Here is a 24,499-nt window from a genome sequence, read left to right as displayed (position 1 = left end):
TCAAAAGTAGGGATCATTGAGAACTTGACACTCTAGTCTTAATAAACACCTGACGGTCGGAGGGAAGAATGAATGAATGGAACTTGGTTTATTATGCCTTTAAGATTGGAACACTAAAGGTGAAAAGTTGGGAACATGGGCTAAAATCTGTCATACAGTTCAACATGCTAATAACGTGAATGTGTTTAAATTAAGTAGTATCCTGGTATTGTATTCACAAAGCGTTGACGATGAAATCTCGATCCGGCAATTGACGGACTTTCATGGAACCATCGGCTCCACAAGAGAACAAACGCGCATTGGAGTCCACAAAGACTTGCGAAACGCCTTGACTGATGTTCTTGAAGATCCCTTGACGCGAGTGTTCCTCGGCAAAAGTGTGGAAACACTTGTAAGAACTCAACGACCATATCTGGAAGAACAAGAAAACGGCCTTTTTTGAAACATGGAACCATATAAGACAACTTGTGCGTTGACCGAACCTTAATGTCGCCCGCCACCGAGCCGGTGACGAAGAATTCCTCGTTTGGATCCAGGGCCATGCATTTAATAGCCTGGTCATGGGCTTTAAAGAAATGCAACTGCTTCTGTTGGCGTACGTCCCAAATCGAGACTTGTCCCCGTTTCCCACCGGTGACCAACTGGACCCTTTGCGGTGCGTACAAAATGGAACTGGCCCCACTTTCGTGGAAGGTAAACGATTGGGCCATGGCTCGCTTATGGGGCATCAGGGTATCCCACATGGCCACGTTCTTACCGTCCGTGTTATGTCCGGCCGTGCAAAACAAACTGGAACTTCCTCCTTGGAACACGAAGTCGCTGGTCTGCTTTGTGTGACATTGCATGGTCTGGAACAAGACAAATCCAGAAGATAAAGCGTGCCTTCTTGAAACATTGGACAGTCACGATGACCGATTTGAGACGTTTGGGACTCACAAAGAAAGGTTGAGAGGCATTGGCTGCTTGCCATAATGCAACAGTTCCATCGCCGTCACAAGCACCGAATTTGTTTCCTTGAGCGGAGAATCGGACCCGATTGACCTTGGCAAATACGCCTGGTGGGCGGACACTTTGAACCGCCTGGCCATGGGACCACTCCCACATCTTGATGGATCCATCTTGACACCCCGTCACGTCTACAAAGTATTGAAACGAACAAAAACAAATGGATCATCATCATCATCATCATCTGGCACGCTTTCCAAATTTTTAAGGTTGTTAAGGAGAATTAAACGAGAAGTTCGCAATGCTAGGATGTTCCTGAAAGTTTTGGCACGTTTGTGTATGGTGGTAACTTACATAGAGGCAGGTGAGAATGGGCGGCCAATCTTCGAACTCCGGTCATTTGATGTCGTTTTTCCTGTATCAAGAAGAAATCAGGCATAATGAATTGAATTTAATGAGACCTGAACTGTGGAGGAGATTTGAGCGGAAACGTAAGTGGGAACATCAATTGTGACTGGCACAAAGCAAATACCAACCGTGTTCAAACCGAGGAGTAAAAGCTAAGCTAAGGCTAGAAATCTACAAATCCTCGAGGGACAAACGTTCTCTCACCGGTTGAAGTAAATGACGGCTTCTTTGGAGAACAAGTCTCACAAATTGCGCATTCTGAGAGCCCGGAAAATTCAATCCTTTAATCTAAAATCCCATGATTATATTAGAGGGGGAGAGGAAGAAGAAGAGCACACAGAGAGTGTGGTCCACGCAGCAAGGAGGAGAAACAAACATCAGAATTAGTTGTCGTAATCGACACGTTCCAATATAATACAACCAACACCATGAACATATCATTATTCTTAGTTGAAACTAGGGCCCCGGACAGACTGAAGAGAGCAATATCATCTGAATAATTGCCGTTGTAGGCTATTCAAGAAATGCCTTCAGTGCTCTTCGGGGCTCCAGTTTTGTAACGTGGAACACCATTCAATATGAGACGATATCAACTTGTTTCTTAGCAACATGAGATCAATCAAAAGCCATTTGTATTAGGAAGCAACTGTTTCTTTTTGTTCATAACTGGATGTGCCATGCTAAGAATAATTCAGTTTAAAACTGAAGCGCCCATTTGTTGAAAAGATGTCACATTGAATTTGAATCAAGAAGAGATAAAGATGCATGCGGAGTTTAAGAAGCAAACAACCAGGTGTGCAGATTCGTAAGAGGAAACACGTGTTCTGGATTTTCTTGCCACACTGCAGAGTGATTGACTTAAATAATATGGAGAAATGCATTGAATATATAAGGAATGTTAGTATTTAAGAATCAATCGAAACTCCCGCTGATCTCTTTCACAATCTTGAGGAGGAAGAGAAAGCTAAAAACTGGGAAAATTTGTTGGTCCAGACCTTGAGTGACCTGGTTCTCACCTCAAAGGGATTGAAGCCTCCCTCCAGAAAGCTCTTTTTGTTATAAGAAAAATATAAAGGGATCAATGTTAAGGTTGGGTAAATGGAAAGAGGAGTGGGAAAAAGAAAAGAGAAACCGGTTAGGATTGTCAGGATTAAAATATGGCCATGACGGAAACGAGGTTTTGAACTTATGAGCAAACCTCGTGAATGCGATTGGGGAGAGGGCGTGCCGATGTGATAATTGAAAGCTTCAAAACATGGCCTTGGCCACTAATGGATGGTGGCTATGATGTTTGGGGTTGGTCAAAATTCTGTATATAAAATCGTCATAACAAAGGATTCAAGCAATTTGTTTTGTTCTTGTAGTCTCAGCTCATTAGATCTTTCCCAAGTCAGGCGATAACAACAGGTAGTCTTAAGCCAATTCGACTAAATGAATAATGCAACTTGACTCCATGTATTCGATCCCTCAAAATAGTGATTCTTGCGTCTAAAAATGAAATTGTATTCATTCCGAGTGAATATATTCAACATTGCTCAACATTTGTGTTAGTATAACACCTTCAACCACGAATCTTACAATTAAATTAGTCAAGTTAATGAAAGTTGTTGTTTGTCTTTGTGTCTGGGGTGCAATTGGATAAGTTCGGGGCGAACGAGCACTCTGTGCAAACATGAACCGTATAGGGGAGGAACTGGTACGCTGTTTTTATACATTAAGAATTCAAGCCAGAATATTCTATGTTTTAGACTTACGACGGAGGCTCCCTTGTTCTGAGTGGTAGCTTGCTGGATGGCTGCCGGTCCAAATGGCGGCGGAGGCGGCCCATTTGGCGAGCTCAACTGGGATGGGTTCACGCCAGGAAAGGTGGATCCGGGCATGATACCACTTTGAATGTCACCAGGGGTTTGGATAACCAAATAATTGGAAGCTGGTAAACTCTCGGGATCCCTACAGAGGGAATATAAAGTGTCACTCTTTGACGAAGGATGGGGATTGGGGAGTTGGTTCGTCTTACTCTTCCAAGCTCAGGACGTCGAAGTCTGCTTCATCGTTCATCCCTTCATTCCATGACACTGGATTCAAAAGCAAGGAGATGTTAAGCTCTTGGATTTCCTTTTGAGAGGAGATGGTCATCAATCCAGAGGACACCTAAAGTAAAAACAACAAATCAAAGGATCGGTTACAAAGGAAATGATACGAATAGTAGGTCTCTTTGAACAATGTGCCTATACATGCTTGAAAACTACACAACTACAATGCATAAACATTCTAGAGCTTTAATTACATTTCAAATCTAAAGAAGCTACAAGACAATCCATTCCACTCACGTCGTGGTCGGAGGAACTCTTTTTCTGAGAGCAAAGAAGAAACGAATTCATGAGCCAAATGTAGATGAAATATAAGATTTAGAATAAGATCAAGTAAAAACAAGGCCAATTTCAATACCAAGGCTACTGGCCAAAGGTAATTGACAATAACACCACTCTCTGTAGCGACAGAGATTCTGAGAGGGGTACATGAGATTGCGAGAGAAACAAAAATTAATTCCGAAGAACGGGTAATTCTTTTTCCAAATCTCACAACCTCCAAGGAACGACAATCATTCCAAATACAAAGGCAAAAGTGGTGACTAGAATTTGAATTGATCAATCAACGGAAGCGTAAGCTTACCTTGTTAATACAGAAAGCCGTGATGGCTTCATGGTCTCTATGAATAATCTTGACCGGTAGGTTCATCTTGGCCACTTGATGCATGAACATTGTTCCAGCCTCGCCTGCCGGGGCTGCCTCATCCACGACGGACAGGACAGCCTCGGCACTGAGGCGGCTCACGTAAGACTGGGATTCGGGCATGTTCTGGGTCGTGATGCTCACATTGCCATATCCCGAGGTGTTGATGGGACTTCGGCTGAATATGTACTTGACAAAAAGACGCTGTACTGGCGGTTGCCGAACTAGATACCGCCAAAGCCTCTTCATCGGTTCAATTCCGTGGCCTCGATTGCTAATCATTTCACAAAAATAGAAGAACAGACATTGATTGAGTCAGCTTCAATCAATCGTGTTGACGATTTAAGTATTTTCGGTAGCCTTACAGGAATGGCGTGTTCTGGGGTTCAAAGAGACATTTGTACTTCTCGATGGCTTTACCCGTGGCATTGGGATTTGGATAGCATCCCGGAATGAAGTTGTCCGGAACTTTGCCAAATTTGTTGAGAACTCGTTGAATCGAGTCCAGCCAGGATTCGGTGATCCTTAAACTGGCATAGATCAACGGACTGGCCACGGGCAGCTCTGCAAAAATACGACTTGTTAGCACTCGGGTTTCACAAGCGTATGCCAATTTAGGACCTAAGAAATTGATGGACTAAAACAGAACACTACCCAACTGATTTGAAGCCAGGTTCAAATGAGCATGCATAGATATTGTTTTTTGGCCCGTTGTGGTCGCCAGGTGTAAGTACTGTATGTGTTTGTGTCAATCAACATCAAGCAGAACTTGGAGCAAAGGAGAATAGAAGCACAAGCATTCGGGTCGATAATATTTGATAGAGTATTGTATGTACTTAGGGCAAAATGAGATCCAATAGGAATAGGAGCAACGAATGTATGAGTGTATGTAGTTTTCAAAGAGCACTTGTTATGAAATGAAGGAGATTGATTCAAGTGCTCTTAGACAAGTTGGGATCGGAGGGTTGGTTAATGGTTACCTTCGAAAGTACGCTCTTGGTTCCATTTCTCATTGGAAGGAGAATCGGAGTGCCAAAGTGGGGCTGAGACCCAGAGAAGAAATTCATCAGATAAGAGCACAATCAATTACAACAAAGACAACAAGAAATTTGCGGTGCCGGAAGGTGGTGCTAAAACTTGGCCGGTGAATGAGGTGCAAATAGTGTTGGTAAAGTGCAAGTGGTGCAAGTGAGAATGATACTAAGGAGTTCAGGTACATTTGGAGGCAGATTTGGGCCTTGGAAAGCCTGATTACGTTACGATCTTTGTTATTAATATGTGACTTGAAATCCTACTTGTTAAGCCTACTCACCGGGTAATTCAATGCCGGCCATTGAGATAAATTTTTCTAAAATGCCTTGAGCCAATCGAATCGAAGCGTATCGCATGAGACACCAGGAATACGAATTGGCGTTGGAATGTTCGCGGTTTTCGGCCGGCAGAGGAATGTTGGAAAAGGGATCATCGTCTTCGAAGGTATCATCGTCTGAATCGTTCTCATCGGGTTCCTCCACTGAATCACAATCGATCTCTTGATCTTTCGGATCCAGTACCGGCTATTTCATCCAATTGATATTTAAATTATGATTCCACTTCGATTGGGGGGAATTTCCTATAGGTACTACTCACCTTGGAAATCAGTTGGCTTATGATGGATTTGTCAGGAGGCATGAAGTGCTCTCGATACGATTGCTTTTCTTGCACAACCGCTCCGGACCCAGATTCTTGGCTATTTCCTAATTGCATGCCTAATACCTTAATATTTAGCTTGACCCGTTGCTTCGTCAGACTGGTCATTGTATTCAAGATCCCAGGATTATGCGAATGGTCCCCTCCGCTTTGTGAAGCGAGATCTGACTCAGATTTGTCTGATGCCAACGACGATCCCCCTTCATTCTGGGTGAGACCAATGATAACAATCAACCACACCATGGATAATAGCGTCAATACTTACGGAGAGTTCCTTAGCCAATGGCACGTGAGAAGCGGTCTCGATTTTCAGCCTCTTTTTGGCACCCCCTCCAAAGATGTGGGACCAATAGTTGGGGGTAACATTTTGCGAAATCAACCTGTACAAGATCTGGGAATCACATGAGGCCAAAGCATACGAAAGTAAGCTAATGTAGATGGCCACGTAAGTCTCGCAGAGGAGCACGTTTAAGTTCGGCGTCTCTTCGTCTTTTTCTCGATCCAAAAGAGCTCGCAGAGAAGTAACTCCCGGCCATTTACTGGGATCTGTGCTGATCTCCGTAGTCTCGTCATATGACATTTTTCGTCCGTGGGACGTAGAAATTAGGGAGGAATCTTGGTACACCACAGACAGACGGGAGAGGGCCTCCAGGATTGCACTAGCGGGACTGGAAAGAGCGTTTGTTGAGAAAATCCCAAAAGTTTCCAAAGTTTTTCCAATCTGTTATCCGACTCACCCGTCTTTGGCGGCAAGTTTCTTCATATTGATGGAATCTGAATCGCATAAGGACTGATAGATGCACGACGACAAGGCTACGCTGAGATCCTTGAGCAAGAATATTGATCCGTAGTTGGCCAACGAAGGTAGCGGGGGTTGGCTTTGGTTGACGATGGTGTCCAACATGTCATGTGTCATAGCCTGAAGATGGCGAATGGGGTCAGTTACCACGGTCTTTTGCTGAGCTATGCAAGCTGAGAGCAACGGCAAAGTAGTTGGGAACGGGAGTGGGGACAAAAGCTGTTTCTGCGTCTTTTCCTGTTGAAGCTCTTGTAACAACAAGATCAGCTCCATTCTAACTGAAGCCAATCCTCCGCCATTGGCGCCGTGAAGTCCACAGTAACTCAGCAACGTTCTCAAAAGGGTTTGGTTGGCTACAATAAAAGATCACAATGTAATGGGTAAAGTACGTTAAGGAAACAATTTTTTTAAGGCTTACGTACCTCGGAGCCATTGTTTCCGACGAATTGCTCGGTTGATCTTGGCCTCAAAGTCCACCTTCTCGGCCATCATAACTTCATGGAGTGTGGGTCGACGTCCATTGGCAGCGAAGAGCTCTCTCATGGTGGATTGTAGGGAATCCTCCTCTTGGCTGATATTGATCTGGACATCCGTGGCCCCGTAGGAACACAGTTGCTTTAGTGCCTCGACTTCGCGCTCCAACCAAATGTACAATTGGTATCGGAGTAAGCCACCATCCACTTCGAAACCAGTGGCCAAAGTGGAGAGCTCCTCCATCATGATTTTCAAGCATGCGATGAAATTCAATTGCTGAGCCATGATGTCCAATGAGCCAACCTTTGTGGCTCCAGCATTCTCTTGGTCATCATCTACCTCCACAGGTTCAACCTTATCTGGCTTTTTGGCCTGGACCTCGTCCTCGGAATCAGCATCGTCGCTCCATTCGAGTTTCAATTCATCCTCGTCCTTTACTACGACTGGTTGCGACCAATCCAAGTCCAAAGATGGCTCTAGCTCCTCCGGAATTGCCGAGCTGCCCCAATCTATGGTAGCGGGTTCCAATTCCTTCTTTTTCGTAGGCATCGGTTGGCTCCAGTCCAAACCATCGCCATGATCAAACGTTCCCGTGGCTAATTTGGTATCGGCCAAGGTGGTTTTCCTTGTTTTGGGCGTAGCTGTGCCCGATTTAGCCTCCACCACTTTGCCTGGGAGTTTGGAGAGGACCTCCAAAGCCAATGCTGGACATCCGGCACGCAAATGGAAATGAGCGGTGGAGAAGTAGAGTCTACGCTCTAAAGGCGTTATCGAGTCCTCAGAAAAAGTCGATTCCTTGTCATTACTGTTATTTCTGAAGCCAGAGAGTTGAATGGCAGAGGAGTCCTTGTCTTTTCTCTTGGCTATTTGGTGACGAGCGATCAACGGATGAGTCCGGAGATAGATGTAGAAGTTGAACACACTCGGATCAGCATCTTGCTTGCGTTTTAGTCCGGGAATCGAGTCGTTTTCTTCCTCAACAAACTTGACATGCATTGTCCCCACATCCAATTCAACGAGTGTGGCCAAGCTTTGCGAGTAATCCAACTGAATCCAATGGGCGATTGAACGGAGAAATGGGTCCGGATGGACTTTATCTTTGTCTTCGTTTTCTCCATTGGGATCTCGGCCCAAGACATGCTTGTTCAATAGCTGAATCAGACTCTCGGGGGTGTTGTTCGTCTCGCCATCATATAGTCTGGCAATAACCATGGCCAATTGAAGGTCATCCAACTTGTCAATGCAAATATCCAATGCATCTTTCAAGGATCCACTGAGCAAGAAGAATGCAGCTGCGTGCATGAATCGTTGTTTGCCCAGAAGAGCAAAGGCATTCTTGAGAGCGGCTTTTCGCCAACGGTCTTCGGTGAAGTTGTTGGCGAAGAACTGAGTCATCTTCTCATCTTTGATAGATCGGAAAAGGCCCCATACAAGACTCTTCTTCTTCATGGCCAAATAGAAGATGGCCGCATCCAGCGGATCTTGCTTGGCTTGAAATGCGGTTTTAGCTACTTTCTCCATGAGCTTACGTAAAGTGGCGTTATTCCGCAACCACCACCCGGTTCCCAGTTCACGCAGTTCTTGCCAATTAGGAGTTGACTTGGCCACATTTGGAATCATGTTGAGAAGCTCATCGTCACTTTCCGAATGGAATCCCCAGACAAAATATGAACTACCTAGGCCTTGTTTGATCATTTGATTCCGTTGCTTCAGCGGAAGACAACGTTGGAGATAGGAGTAATGCTTCATGGACAGCAAGAAGCGCAAACCACAGTCGTCCAAGGACTCCGGTGAAGGGCCATCAGAGGCCGAGGCCGTTTCTTTGGCCAGTTGCATCTTAGCCGTTTCAATGGCAAATCGATCGGCTAAATCTAGCTGGATCGAGGAGACCGTATCGGCTAGTGCGAGCAAATGCATTTGATCCAGACTGGTTAATCCCGGAAGATGGGCGTGTGTGAGTAAATTGGACAGAATACGCGCCTGTCTTGGACCAAAGTAGGAGAGGCCTTGCTTTTCCCCGGCAGTCTTCCGTTTATTCTTCCTTCTCCCACCATCAAAATCATCTTCCAAGAGATCCTCTAACGTGTCTTCTTCTTCATTTCCACCATCAAACAAGCTGTCGTAATGCTGGAACAATCCAAATGTTGCAGTTACATACACTATTACTAATCGTTGTGGGTACGACTCTCACCTCTCCTCCTTTTTTGCTATTAGAAGCGGATCGTTCTTGGTCGGCAGCCAATAATGTCCACAATGGTAAAGGTGGGATCGAGTTGATCTCCGTGTAATCCAGGGTCACTTCTTCGGGCATGGCACTCAAGGACGACCTCGGGTTTTCACCTCCCGGGCTAAGAGCTCCCCCAGCACCTCCAGGGCCTCCACCGCTGCCATAGCTCACAGACAAAGTCCTGGATTTGGACCATGATCTTGGTGAGCGACAAGACGAGTCGTCGTTGAAGGATCCGGACCTTTTACGACCTCGTTCAGATCCTCCAATGCAACGAACGAGATGGCCGAGAATGGCCTTGACCCATCGGATCTTGCCCGAGTTCAGGAGCTCCATTAATTGCTTGGGATGATATTGAGGCAGAACAGGACAAGCAATGTGGGCCGCTTCGAAAAGGCCAAAATCAGGCATCAAATCCAATTCGTGACTCGATGATGGATCTGTTGGGTAGACACCTAAACAAATGGGAGCATTAGTAAATTTGAAATTGGGATGATCGAATTGATTTGTTGTTGGATTGGAAAAGGGATCAGGAGTCTTTTCAATGTCGAACTTGTGGGATGAAATAGAGGATGTATTTATATGCATTCTTGGCTTGGAATAATACCGTGCAGAATGGGAGCTACGAGGGAGCCATGAGCAACAAATTGGCCAATATTCTTAAATACTAAGCTTGTTGATGAAACATTTTCTTTTTCATTGGTAGACTAAAAGGTAGACATTAAAAATGGAATGTACCAATAAAATAAAGCAAATCTGTTCACGAAAATAAAGACTTCATTGATGTGTGCAGCTTTTCCAAGGTAAACATCAACATCTTCAACGTTCCATTCGATCTACATTAGATTTCATCGCAAACTACATGTGGTTCATCCATTGATTGACTAACGTACATTGATATCTAGTACCTGTGGCAAGCTTTGAGCGAAGCACTGCAATTAAGATTGGGTGGATTAGAATCGTTAGTGCATGTCATGCCATGTGTTTCCTTCGATTCTAGACGACCGACCAACGTCTGTACGTTTCTCTTTCACAATCTCTACTAAACATTACGTTGGGCATGGCACAAATGGACACAAATCAGACGACCAATCATCTAAACGACTTTTTAGGATCTTATCCCATCATTTTGACTCATTTATGTAAAGGTATAAGCAGAAGCATCCACGAGCAAGTCCCACTAAAGTGTCTCAAAATACCGCATTGCTCTGGAATGTCGAAATACTCTTACCTTTCTTTCTCTTGTCGGAATCTGCGAAATGCTTCAACGCGGGTAATGCAGTCAAATTTGAGAATGAGCCGTGGTTCAATTGGGATTCCTGACAGGAAAAAGAATGGAAAATTTAGCTCGATTAAGAACAAAATAATATCCAGCCCATTGATCGAACTTGAGCCAAATTAAGCAGATCCGTCTCTTGAAGGTTTCGATGATCCACAATATCCTTTTCGAAGGCATCGGTGACAATGTTATTTTGCATGGGATCGGCTCTCCATTGTGAGAACACAGAGATCTCGTTGTCCATGGCACACATCAATATCCCATCTCTAACCCATGACATGGCCATCGGGGTGGGATTGAGGCCATCGGCCGTCTTCAAGGCCACTCGACGAATCTGCATCCATCTGCAAAGGGCCAATGGATCCTCTCACGAATCGAGTGATATGATGCAATGACAAAATATTACCTGATTTCATCGGGGTATTGTTGAAAACCCATAGAAGAAGATCGGCTTAATAGAGGTCGACCGGATCCTCCGCGTGCGTCCAAGTTGGACTTTTGAGTGGCCAACGCCAGATCACTGGAGACGGTGGTGAGCAAAAGGATCTTGTTGCCTACTGCCACGGTCAGGATGTGTGAACCATCTTCATTGGAGACCCAATCCAACATGACACTTTGCTTGGGCGAAACTGGCGAAGGGGAATTGCCTTTGTTGCTTATGTAGCGCTTGATCCCTTCGAAAGTTGCCATACTGGGCACGGATACCAATCCTGGAAAGTTAGGAAGATCTTGGATTAACGAAAGAGAAGTACACGTTGTCTGATGAACAACAGAAAATAGAACAATTGACGATAAGATATTAACAGTATGTATGCTTTATGAATGCAAACACATTCCTCTGAAAATCTAACACATAACAAAAAGGTGGAAAATACATCACAAAAAGGTTCAAGAAAAAGAAAAACAATTTATGACTTACTACCGTGAAGTGCTGGAATCAAGGCTGGAAATGAAGGACAAAGACCTGAGGTGCGAGAAGTATGGACTAACTAGACCTACTACTTGTAGGTGGAGGTGCGTGTTAGTGGTGCTTAGGTTGTTCACAACTACAATCACTCTTGACTCGAGTTTCTGAGGGTCAATGATTTTCGTACGAGTTACGGGGGCCGAAGACTTTCGGTTACCTTGAAGGTTCTTCTTCATTTCCTCGCCATCTTGATCATCCTGGAAGTGTTGGGTGATCTTGTCTAGATTGCTCTGCCGAGTGGAGCTGAACACGCTCATATCCATGGCCGGGATCTCGGGCTGGATCTCGATATTCTTGAGGCTGATCGTGTCCTCCACAATCCACTCCGAGCCTCCGGTCGACTCGCACTCGTAGATCCTCACGCACAGATTGACATACCGCATGGTCGGGTCCACACTCGGACGTTGAAAGCTGTGTCCAGTATGATAGGCACACGCAATGCGTCCGCTGTAAGCGGCACTCACGCTCACCAAAGTGCCGGGAACCTCAATGTCGGATTTGCCGTCCTCGGATTCCATTTGCCATTCCTCCCACTCGATCGCTTCCGGATTCTCAGGATTCAAGCCCGTGAGCTTCACTCTCCAGAATCTAAAATTGAAAGACAGATGTGTTTTGGGTTTTGGGTATTGTTCACATTTCGGAAGTAAAAAGGTCAATAATCAACCTATTTTTCCAACCACAAACAGCCTTTTAGGAGAAAATACAAATTTCCTCCAAAATTTGCGAAAGTCGCAATTCCACATATCTTTAACACATTATTGCACCATGAGCACCGTAAAAATCCGACCTATTTCTATATTATCCTTCTAGAAGAATGTACGAGTGTTGGCTAGTATCAATATATATTTACCATTTTACGACTGGTTACATAAATTTTCTTTGATTTTAGAATGCTTCAAAATATGAACCTCAACATGTGTGTTAGATTTGAGCATGATCAGGGATGAAACTTCATGTTTCGTCAATCCAAAAGCAAAAAAAAACACGCTTGTCACAACCGCCAATAGCCGACCAATTTTGTTATGAAACCCCACAAAATACGGCATTGAACCAACCAGTCCAAAAAAATAATTCACTTATCCTAAACAAGTCTCTCACTACGCTTTAGGAATCTATTTTGGCCCATTGCACTTTGACAATGATAAATCATGAACCTTTTTTCCCACCCATGGTTATTAATGGCCAGCTTACAAACAGAATTCAAAATTTTCTTTTGTCACGGCTTTTTCGTCTCCCTATTTTTCGATTTTAAAACCTTCAAGATTCATCCCCTCACCGTATCTTTCGGTCTGTGCAGGCTGTGACCATGACGTAGGGAGCCAGACATGCGGGATAGATGGACGAGGACGAGAGATGTCCAACGGCGGGAACGGCGTCAATGATGTCCACGCCCGGAGGAAGGGGTAAGGTTTGAACGCAAACTTTTTTAGTGGACACGTGAACTTCAGTGGCGTGACCCCCAGAATGCTGCCGTTGGGAAATGGGGGGAGCTGTTCCATCAGGAGTAATACTGCTCGAAGATTCGGCGCCGTCTATATTGAAAATATAATTGAAACAGTTTTAGGTGACAATCATAAGTCATAATAGAGAGAATGGATGCAACTTATAACTAAATCTACTACAGTAGAATTCGCTTCAGGGCGAAGTTTGGAATCTCGTGGCAACAGATTGTTTAGCGAGGGACTAGATGGACAGTAATATTACCATGACAATCGGGCTCGGAGGCAATCACCAATTTCCACATGTGAACCACAACCCCTTTGGCAGTCTTTTCTGCCACGAGAACATAAAAGGGCTCGTGAAAAGCCGATCCTTGATGGTCCAAGTCCACTACAGCTGACATCTTGGACGTGATGAGGCCGAGATTAACGGCAGCATCTCTACTACTCGGAATGGTGCCTTGAGCTAGAATCAATTGCTCTTGGAAAGCATGGAGCATCACCGTGCTTTGCCAGTCCTAGAAAAGTTAACCCATGATGATTTTCTTTATCCAGGGGAACACGTCAAGACTATGGACAAGAGCCAACCAACCTGCGTGGCTTCTGCTATGGCTTCCAGTTCTAGGATGGCTCCGGGCTTGGCCGACGATTGGGTGGAAACGATGCGAAATTTCTCGTGAATCTTCTCCGCGTCTCCATGTTGAGCACCCACATTCGTTGAATGTCCACTCGACATGGACATCATGGAGCTTTCCATGCGATTGGACTTTCGGGACGAGGACGTGATCTCGGCCAAAAGTGTCCGAGCATCAATCACTGCTTGATAAACTCGCAAACATTCGCCATCCGAGGCCACGAAACAGGCCGACGGTGAATTAGAAATCGATCCCAACGAGGTGCTGGAAGTGAAATTTGGATGAAGCCACGTTAATGGTTTCATGCCACGAGAATTGGGTCGAGGATTGTTAAAATCTTGCCACAAAAGGTTTTGTGGCCTTAGGGCCCCGTAAATAAGGGGCTGGTTCGCGTGATGCATTACTGCACATTGTGGGGAGCTGGAGGTAAAAAATGTCGAAATTCCACCAAGAAAACGAGGAGTAATTTGTCGAGCAAGCCTCTAGAGGGCAAGGTCTACCACCTTGACGTGAGCAATAATCCCCATGAGAGGGAAAAAGCCACTTAAAACAAGGACCCCTCCTCTTACCTTGGCCGTCTCACAAATCATAAATGACGAGGCCACACTCTTATTTGTGGAGGTTCCGGGCTCCATTTGAGTAGAGCTCTTTTCTCAAAGAGAACACCAGCGTTGTTCCAAGGACACAAGTCCAACTTTGGCGCGGGTGTCAAACTTGGGATAAAGGCTGACCTAATTTGCCGACCATTTCCTCTTTGATTGCCAAGCTTTGATTTGAGGCTGGGTGGCAAATCAATTTGCTTTTTGACCACTCCTAGCTTCTTCGATTGTTCGAAACTCTCCAAACAAAAGTGTGTGTAAATACTCATCAAAACATGGCCTAGAGTTTCGATAACTCCCGGAAAGTGTGTTGACACTATGCCTTAAGACCCCTTTTGTCAAGGTTTCTTCTGGTTAGAATGAGTAGTACATGTACTCGTAGTGGTTGAGAGCACTTACCTCGGTAAAAGTGTGGGTATCCAGGCCGCATCAGCGAAGGCAGAAATCTCTTTCGAGTTAATCCGTGCCAGTTCGGTGATCCCACCCGATTTTGAGAGTGGCCCCACTGGATCCACACGCCACAGAATGAGCTCACTACAGAACACCTGGAACGAAAGAGTCACAGAACATTATTCCCCGCTAATCGACAACCAACATGATCCAAGGCACCTCTAACCACTAACTAACCTCTTCATGAGCTGATATGGGACCGTCGGATTCGTGAATCAGATTGTGATGCGAAGTGGTGAGGAGTAGAGGTAGGACCGGGTGACAAGTGATCCCATTAACTCGGAATCTATGGCCCGAGGCTCGAGAATTGTGGCCCACATTGAGCAATTGTGCGAACTTGGACTTCTCGGCAAACATCATGTTCCACAGGTTCAGCGTACCATTGCTGTGCTTCGAGATCATGGAGACGATGGGGGGTGGCTTGTATTTATGAAAGGATGACGGACTCTTGGGGGTCGGATTAAGAGTCGGAGAGCTTCTTTGATCTTCTGTGGTGTCTTTTCCCTCATCTTTTTCTATTTCTTCTTCTTCTTCTTGTTCTTCCTTTTTAGGATTGGCAACGTCTCCTTGGTGAACCCCATTGGCAGCATTCAAAATCTCCTCGCCAAAGATGCCCTTGAGGTCCAAGACATTGTTTCCGTTGAATAGTTCCACGTGAGTGCCCATTGTGATAGCATCGCCCAAGGGAAGTGCATTGGGAATTCGGGACGAAAACGAGACCTGAGCCTGTCGGAACGATCCGGGTTGATATTCGTCCAAGAAGTCCGCCACCCACACCAGAAAAGATCCATCTACGGGGTGGACGGCGAACAAAAGGTCCGAGCTCTGGTGCCAATCTTTGAGCACCTGATCGATTCGATGATCTAACATGTCGCTCAGGTTCAAATTGGGTTGACCCATATTGTTAGACTCATCAGATTGGGCGATAGAGGAGTTCGAAGTGGCATCAGCCACTCGAGAAGAAGGGTGCGGCGGTTTTTTGGGCGGTGGGGGTCGAGGCGGACCTTCACTTCCCCCATCCTCGTGGTGCTCATTCATTCGTCCTCGGCTGAGCTCGAATTCCAAATCTTGCCGTCCCTTGGCTAATCGAAACAGATCGTCCATGATTCGCTCGGCATCTTGGGTGAATTGCATCTCCTTATTATCCAACCAATGAACCACGAACAATTGGTTTCCACCTTCATGAGGGTGGCTGGAATTCAGAGTCGGAACCAAAGGAATGTCTGTGCGAGCATTGATGGAAGCGGCCAAGTGAAAATGCAACGTGGGCGAGACACCCGTGCCTTGAAAGCCGTAGTTGTGGAACTCGTGTACACTGTATGTTGAAGGGAGTGAAGACACCGGGTCCGGATGAATCTCGCCATTGCTTGTCTTCATATTCTTGGTTAGCTTCCGAGCAGCGAAACTTTGTCTGGAAACGGAAAAATAGTCATATACCTATATATATATATATTGAATCATGCAGCGAATGCTGGAATCCGAGACGCTGCGGCGAAAACGCGGCGGAAATCTGGACTTCTCGTTGCATCGTTGTACTACGGATAAACTGAACGAGGAGATGAATGCAGACAAGGCTATCACCATCCTCAAGATGCCCAAGTCCAGATCCAATGCTTTGAATATTGAGCGCCCGGCCATGGAAGAGCATTTTAAAGACTACATCTGTAACAACCGGGTAAAGGTGAGTCATTGCGATCCCGAATATCACAAAAAAGTGGAGCAAAGGCACGTTTTAGAGCTTCTACTTCACGAATCGTACCAACATCTGACGAAATACGGCGATTGGGTTAAGAACGACGAAGGCGTTTGGGTCATGAACGAATGCCTGCCCAAAGAACAAGACGAGTCTCAAGACACGCCCCTAATGGAAGATCAAGATGCGCTGAACGCCAAGGCCAAGCGAGCCAAAACCAAACTCCTGCCCCTTCAGAAGCGATATCTGAGACGGATTGCTCAAGAGTATCGACTCCCTCCCAAAGTCAAAGGCGAGCCCTATCTGATCGATAACACCAATCGAACCCTTCACGTCCGATCGCCCAGTTATGACAGCATCCATCAAATGGATGGTGGCATTTAAAAAAAAATGGAGATCTCCATCACTCACCTCATGTGTCGAAAGCGTTGGATGAAACGGGCTTTTTGACGATGGGTGCGGAATTTGGAGTCACTCGCTGCAGCAGGATCTAATTGGGACATGCACACAATTCCATCTTCGGGTAGCACGGTTTCACACCACATTCGACAAATGTTGTCTAAGCACGAAGTTACCAACATATTCGCCACAGATCCCCTAATGAGTAAGGAATCGTATGATTGTCGTCCATTGGCGGGGGTTGCTCATGAATTACTATGATTTACCTGGGCATGTATTTCGAGGTCTTCCGCCACGAGATCCCCGTAATACTCCGGGGATGGGCCAAATAGACATAACTGAATGAAATGGAATTGGAACAAGCAGCCGACCGGACACTCTCGGAGGTTTGCTCACTGGGGAATAGAACTGCAAAGGACGGGCATGACATGGTTGTACGCCAATTCACGAACATACATAACAGTAAACGATCTTTTGAATTATGCTCACGTTGTTGGTTTTGGTACCAAACGCGGACCAATCGGTCGTGTTTACTAGCAGTGGCGAAAAGTGTGCCATCAGGCGAATAAACGAGATGAAACACGGGATTGGCGGGTCGAGTGCGCCACAAACACCGCCAAGATGACGCAGAAGAGTCGTGGTCTGTTGTTTCGTTGGCAATGTTGAATTGGACTGGTCCGGAGTCGTCGGACTGGTCGTGATGCCATAGTTGAATGTATTCGCCGGCGGTCAGCAAACGATTTCCATCGTTGTTCCAACACAAGGTGGTTATGTTCCATTCGGACTCGATCCGATCCGTTTCCACCCACCAAAAGTCCAAGCCCTTGAAATAATATGATTGTTAAGCCGAGATAGTCTTGTGAAAGAATGTATTGAAATATACACATTTGAGTGATAATGAATGTTACAGAGGGAAAAATTTACCATCACAAAATATTGACGGCTCGCCGATTTTTCCCTGGCTCATTTGACAAAATGATGCTTAATCAATTTTTGTAATTCGCCTGCAGGTCTCAGGATGTGCGCTTGTAATACTTGAGCAACTTTATTGTCAACAAAACAATGATGAGCCTGATTACAAAGTTAGGAATACATTTTTCCTGGGTCCAAAACACCCCAACGTTCAAATAATTAATAAACAGTACGAGTTTGTTAGTTTGCAATAAATAAAACGGTCGATTCTTCTTTCAAATGCTTCTTAAAGAAAGGTAAACAATATTTTCTTTTACGTGTAAAAAATATTACCATTGTTAGTTGTTGGACAATCATCTACTGATCAATTCAAACGGGGGGACCCTCTTCTAGCATTGATCCCTAGAACGTTTCAAGCCTTTTTCTTTAGACTTCTTACGGGTTATGACGATTTCAATTGTAACAAGTAGGAATGGAAGAAAAATGTTTTGTGACAATCCTTATCAAGTTTCATGCCGATTGCTCCAATCGTTACGAAACTTCGACCCTCATTCGAAAGATGATCCTTTTTATGAGCCCATTGGAGGACCTTCTTGCATTGATAGAATGCTAACAATGGCTTAAACAAACTTCAAGCCGATAGTCAGTAGACCAATTTATATAGGTATTTAGTCCAAGAAATGGATAGAATTTAGGAAGTCTTAACACGAAGGACTGACAAACTTTCTGATCTTTTTGGACGTTACACATCTTCCATTATGAATAAGCCCGCTGCTGTCTTTCCCTCAGGATTAAGTTCTGATTGAAACTCTCTTATCAGAAATTTGAGACCTTACTACATTGACTCTGGCTGCTAAGCTCTATCCAAGTAGGCCTCATGTCCCGGTCAGGGCATCGAGTCTGCTTGGGCGGTGATATTACATCACATTGGGTCTAGGGTATGGGCCTACGATTCTTACATCTGAGCTCTGCGGCATCAGAGAGTACAAAGTATTAGGTTCGAAACCCTGGCATTAGACCTGGGTCAGGATGGGGAAAGAAGGGGAGGCGGGGGCGTGCAACAATGGTGCGAGAGATTAGATTACCTTCTTGAATGGCTTATGCCAAAATGTCAACAGTCTTAAAACAGAAGATGGATAACGACCATGGCTCACTAATTCAAAGATTGCGGCGGCACTTACATGGTTGGTGTTTTTCTCCTCTAAGGGTGAGGGCTCAAAAATGATGATGGTGTTGTTGTAGGAGGCGGCGATCTTGCCGGAATCTTGCGAACACGCCACCGACGCGATTTGCACATTGTCATGACAAATCCCGGGCAGGATTTGCACCCGTTGGAAATCCGGAGCCAAGATCACGATATTGCAGCCCGACGCATACGCCTACAACACATCAATCATGGAATCATCATCATCATCATCATCATCATTATCCTAACAACGTTAAACACGTCATGGGCTTTGGGGTCTTACCGTGAATGCGGTGCCTTCAACTGAGCCCACGTCAAAGGTGCGGTCTCCTTTGTTGGCCGCACCCGTCAGAATCTGATGGCACTTCATGACCAAATTGATCAGGATCTAGATCATGGCATGAAAGCGGTTGACAAACTTGAAATTGTTTGGCTAGTTGATGTATGTTATTTCTTTGGTTAAGGACAAAAATTGAGGGATGTTTGTCAGGCTGGCCACCGATTTTTTCAGACCAGGGTCAGATTTAAAGCTGGACTTGGGTCAAATAACACACTAGGTCAGAGGGCATTGGCCGAGTTTTTAGGATGAAAATGAATCCATTGGGTGTATAAGTCTGAAAATCATTTTGAGTCATAGTTATTCTTTATCCCTACCAAGCTTGTTAAAATATACAATAAAAATTGGCAAACTAATGCGCAATGATATGCAATGATGGGGCAAAAAAGTGCAAAGAAAAATGTAAAAACACATGCTCTTTGCTCTATTCACTATCTAAACAATAAAAAAGAGGAAAAATGTTGGGAACCTATAAGACAAGGAACACCAAAAAAAGGATGAATAGTTCAAAAGTACGCTTTTCTGTTGAATCATTGTCAAAAGACTTACTTCACGCCTAAATTGTAATGGTTGTCAAAACGCAAAAGGATAAAATGCAGTTAGTTAAGAAAGCAACCCTTCATATCTACTTTAAACTGAAACAGATTGCGCCCTGGTGAATGTTGAGTAATTTTGTTACATGCCATAACCATGCATAGGTGCTTAGGTCATGCATTAACTAACCTGAGCTAACAAGTCTTCTAATTCATATTTTGGCCATGTACTGAAACTTCTTTGTTTCGAAAACTGAAGGGATGTGATTTTGAAGGTCTGTGCAAAAAGTGATATAATCTAGTCGTTCGGGAACAAAAATCCTTTAAAAGAAATGACAAGTAAATGGACCAAAATGGGGAAAAGATGAGAGTTCCATTGAGTTTTTCACCACTTGCACTGTTTTCTAATCTACGCTCTCTGTCTATATTAGTTTCCTTCTCCTCGCCAAACATCTTGCCCCATTTTCGACAAGTTTAACACAAGAAATTGATTTCCAAATGTGAATAAATGAGTTATTAATCAAACTGTCAAGAGGCGCCAGGTGGCCGGGTGGTTGTTTAACTGGTAAGATTGAACCCATTTCGGCAACGCTAGACAGCTGTAAAGCAATGCAGGCACTTCTTCGTCTAGGGAACACCTCATCATGTGAGCAGTTTGACAGATCGATATTTGGACGCAAGTTCATTAATATGAGCACGCAACCTAACATTACGTGGGTTCTTTTTCATTCCTTAATCTCTCAAATACATCAAGTAATCCTAAGCAATGGTGAACAAACCCTGGCTTTGAATTGGTAAAATCAATATCCAGCATGGAACTGGCCCTTCGCTCGGCAAAAAATATTGAGAAATCGTGGCATTTTATTGTAGATGCTTGTTTCCCATACTGTAAAGTTGCCGAAGCCTTGGAGAAGCAAATGCATAGCAATGCACCGCCAAACGATGGCCAAATTTCAGAATTGACATGAAACGGACCGAAGAACAAATGTTACCGCTTTTCCAATTGCAGAATGGAGAATTGTTTTCACTGAGAGAGTGGTTGATCAAGCCATTATCCAATTATCCAAACTTGATTTGTGCCAAAACTATGGACTACTACCACCGCCATGGAAGAGAAATTAATTACTGGAATTTACATCAAGCATTTGATTAAGAGTGGTGCAAAAATGACATCATGGTAGAAGAATCAAGCATGGAAAAATATCTAGAAAATAATTGAAGCGGCAAATTATTTACACCTTCCATTTCTAAAAAATCATTTATCAGATATACTTTATGTCGTGACAGTTTTAATAGCGGAAATATTCCTTAATTCAAAACCACACCCTTTATTGATCTTGGTAGCTGTATACGGTTCAAGATTATTTGAATGGCTCCAAATACAATCATGATATGACTAGCTATTACTTGGCCTAGCTTGAATTTGTAGGATGGAAGTGTTGCAATGTTTGCAAAACAAAATAAAACTCGCTTACCCCATATGCATCTGCAATTTCATTGTACTTGTAATTAAATAAGCAAATTTTTTCATCTTTCAAGAAATTTCAAGTTTAATGCAACTTATGATGTTTGCTATTTTCATTTTCTGTCTTATTGTAATTTTCCATCTAGATTCTATAATTCCATTTCTATTTAAGATGCACGGGGCGTTTTCATAATTGAGGCTCGTAAAACTTACTTGTTCTCATGAAACGTATCACTTTCAAAGCAAAAACTTTTCCAATTCAATGTTGATGTTAAAAATTGTTCATGTTACTCACTCCGTCGAGTGCTGACTAACACCACTTGTCCATTATCTTTATTGTCCAATGCTTGCGAGGTCCTTTTGGCCCGGTAATGTTTTTGAAGAGCTACTCCTCAGTCCTCAGCCGTCTATTGGTAATGCCGTTCGACATTTTTGACTGCACTTTAACCTGTTGACCGTTACCCACCTTGATATTTTAAGTGCTGGCTCGTTGCAGTGGGTAAGTCTACCCAGGTCAAATTGGCTCAACAATGTACCGACTAAAGATAACACCTCATTAGTTGCCAACCCCAACTTACCATCACCTTCCTTGTCAAATCAGCAATGTGTCCAATTATTGAACCATCGCTTCTCTTTCGCCCAGAGAGAAACACACACACCACTATTTTCAAAGCCTTTTCTCGGTTAAAGATCACCATAGAGCCTGACCTTAGTTAGGTCTTAGAGGTCTGTGCAATAATAACGACTCGATTTTTTTATGCAAACCCCTCCAAACGAAGTCGTTAGTCTGAGTGTGATCCGATCATCTGGGTAAATCTTGACTGCCAGACTAGAAAATGACAAAAGTTGGAGAATAAATATACAGTATATGTCACGGAGATGACAAAGCCCTAAAGGTAGGTGGTAATTTACGAACTCTCAGATCCACTGACATTGACGTGAGGCTCGTTTTTTTCCCAGACAGAAGTCCGAGATGTGGAGCCTGATCTGGAAAATCTGCCTATTTGAAGATTCGTGATTGTTGGTGGTCAAGAAACGCACATCAGTTTTTTTGGTAAGGGATAGAGAGGAAATTCCATCTCCCTCGTATATTATGCTCATCGTAGTTAGCTTATGAGGGAGAGGGGCTTTAATGGATTTTGAACCCAGAGAGAACACTCGAGAAGGCAGTCTAGAAGCGATTTCACGAGGGCTTCTACAAAGCTTTGTAAATGCATGGAAAATTGAAAGATAGTTTTTCTCAAGCATACATCTTTATCATTAGAAAAAAACAGATCCTTGACAAACCAGATGATCCATATACTGCAGGATCCCCTCGCGATCTGACAATAACCTAGTCAATAGTGATCTGCGAGTCAATAATAAGTGGTCCTGTTGTTACCTTTTACCTTTATATGAGGATGTAAAATCAAAGTTATTCATGGTTGATTTTGCTATTTGTTTGCCATTGCTGGGCCGCTATCTAATGGTAGTATTTGAAGAATATGATATTTCATTACCATTGAATGATGAGCAGCTGCAAATCAGTTATTTGATCGCCAAGTCTTTTCGCCATATGGAAGCAATCAAATCTTTGTCCAAATAATTTTTAAAGCAATGTTATACAAAGCAAGATTTTAAGTGAATCTAAAGAAGATGGATGCATGAATATCAGGATGATAGTTTTCTTAAAATTTGATTAAAAGAATGAGCCGCAACTGCTTTTCGGGCCTTTTTTGCAAGGATGTATCTTATTCGATTCAAAGGCTAAAATGTCAAACACTACACATTTTCAAAACCTTGGCAAAATTTTCAATATTTTGTCCAAAAGTAAATAACATCCAACATGATAATACACAAAGTTTGCTTTTTAGGTAAAGTAAATAAAACTTGCATGATTCCATAATCCACCGCAAATTTATAACGGGGTCGGGTAATTTCCCAGTGGTTGAATCACTCTCACTCTTTCAATGATCAATATGAGCAACGCTTTGTACCCACTCTAGCTTGCCCATCCATGTGCCTGTGTTTCGAACTCCAATAATTCGTTCACCCATGCTTCTAATGATTACAATTACTCCACGACAAAGGTGAGGATGACATGCTACATTTTAATTGGAGAGAGTTCCTTGGGTTCCGAGGGTGTCGGGACAAACTGATATCGATGAGATGGATGCATCATCTCTCCCTTGATATTGGAGTCATTTGTTGGAAAGAGAGCCATTCCTGATCGTTGCGATGTGATTAGCCCCAAGTTCTCATGATCTTTGGCCTCATTTGACAAGAAAACTGTTGCGAGAGGAGCTGTATACGTAAGTAGAGAACGAGATTAATAGATCTACAACAGAAGCAACTGGAGATATTAGGCATTGCGGGGCATTTTTCTAACGGAAGAAGGGAGAAACTGTAAGCACCCCCAAAATTAGGGATGTACCGAATTTTCTCTAAATCTCCCTTTTCATTGCGTACAAAGTGAAACTAACGCCTCAGACTTACCATTGGCACCATGAAAACTTTATTTACACCAAAACACTTTTATCATGTTATAACCCAATCCTACTTTTTTTGTCATCAAAAGTAACAAGTCAGTCGTAACAATTTCGTTTGGTTGAACATGCCGAGTGAGCATGAGTTTGAAGTCAATGCGGTTTCGGTTTTCGGATTTTCGATCCATACCAAATCAAGAACGTGTTAGTGTTCCAGACGAGGTGTCAGGAAACCCACAAATCGGAGCGATTTCCAAACCGCAAACACTTCCTTGGTGTGATGTTGCGGCTTCACACATTCCCGCAATCGTCTCGAATCAAGTCGAAAAACTCCGACAACCACACCGTCAAATGACCAATTTTTTTTGATTGAAGATTTTACCGCGTCTTATTTCAATCAAGATTATGCTCGTTTTTTAAGCAAAATGCTATAGTGATAATACACAAACCCATGGTGCATTACGTCAAAGAAGCAAAACAGAGAGAAGAAACTGTTTCGCCCTCAAACCCGTTCGTATTTTCGATGATCATCAAATGCTTCAGGACAAAAACGACCGGACAAAACTTTTCTCTCGGTCGTAATCAGGCGCGCCAATATTTGTTTTGGATATTCAAAAACATGGCACTGTTCACCAACACTTGGGCGTGTTTTGCATATGAACTTGAGTCCCCCAGGTGGTGTTCAATACCCCGAGGAAAAAAAGTATTGGAATGAGTTTTATCTCCTCGCTCCGAGCTCGGACGTGCTACTGAACTGCGTTTGGCGCCGCCATTCGCCGTTCACTTCATGATCTCCCCACGAACCTCGCAGTTCAATCGACAAGGAGGACCGTAAACATTTGGAGAAACGCTTTTCAGCTCAATT

The 24,499-nt window shown here is 43.9% G+C and overlaps 1 protein-coding gene across 1 annotated transcript; it reads right to left on the bottom strand.

Moving 5' to 3' along the window:
• Positions 1-73: 73 nt before the first annotated feature.
• LOC131879896 (dmX-like protein 2) lies at positions 74-19,297 on the bottom strand. Its single transcript, XM_059226374.1, has 32 exons — positions 19,118-19,297; positions 18,830-19,027; positions 17,226-17,559; positions 17,003-17,144; positions 16,749-16,934; positions 14,822-16,055; positions 14,594-14,739; positions 13,553-13,859; positions 13,226-13,478; positions 12,798-13,053; positions 11,679-12,109; positions 10,961-11,264; positions 10,664-10,898; positions 10,507-10,594; positions 9,240-9,730; positions 6,997-9,175; positions 6,513-6,927; positions 6,041-6,443; positions 5,716-5,982; positions 5,399-5,642; positions 5,067-5,129; positions 4,452-4,650; positions 4,027-4,360; positions 3,684-3,707; positions 3,371-3,504; positions 3,108-3,303; positions 2,370-2,402; positions 1,558-1,641; positions 1,300-1,360; positions 937-1,136; positions 483-848; positions 74-412 (listed from the first exon to the last, which is right to left on the bottom strand). The coding sequence occupies exons 1-32, from the start codon at positions 19,202-19,204 to the stop codon at positions 215-217; spliced, it is 10,092 nt and encodes a 3,363-aa protein (XP_059082357.1). The 5' UTR covers positions 19,205-19,297; the 3' UTR covers positions 74-214.
• Positions 19,298-24,499: the final 5,202 nt, after the last annotated feature.

This window comes from Tigriopus californicus, chromosome 4 (genome assembly GCF_007210705.1).
Source record: "Tigriopus californicus strain San Diego chromosome 4, Tcal_SD_v2.1, whole genome shotgun sequence".
In the NCBI taxonomy this organism is placed as follows: domain Eukaryota; kingdom Metazoa; phylum Arthropoda; class Copepoda; order Harpacticoida; family Harpacticidae; genus Tigriopus; species Tigriopus californicus.
This window is presented reverse-complemented; position numbering and strand designations above follow the sequence as displayed.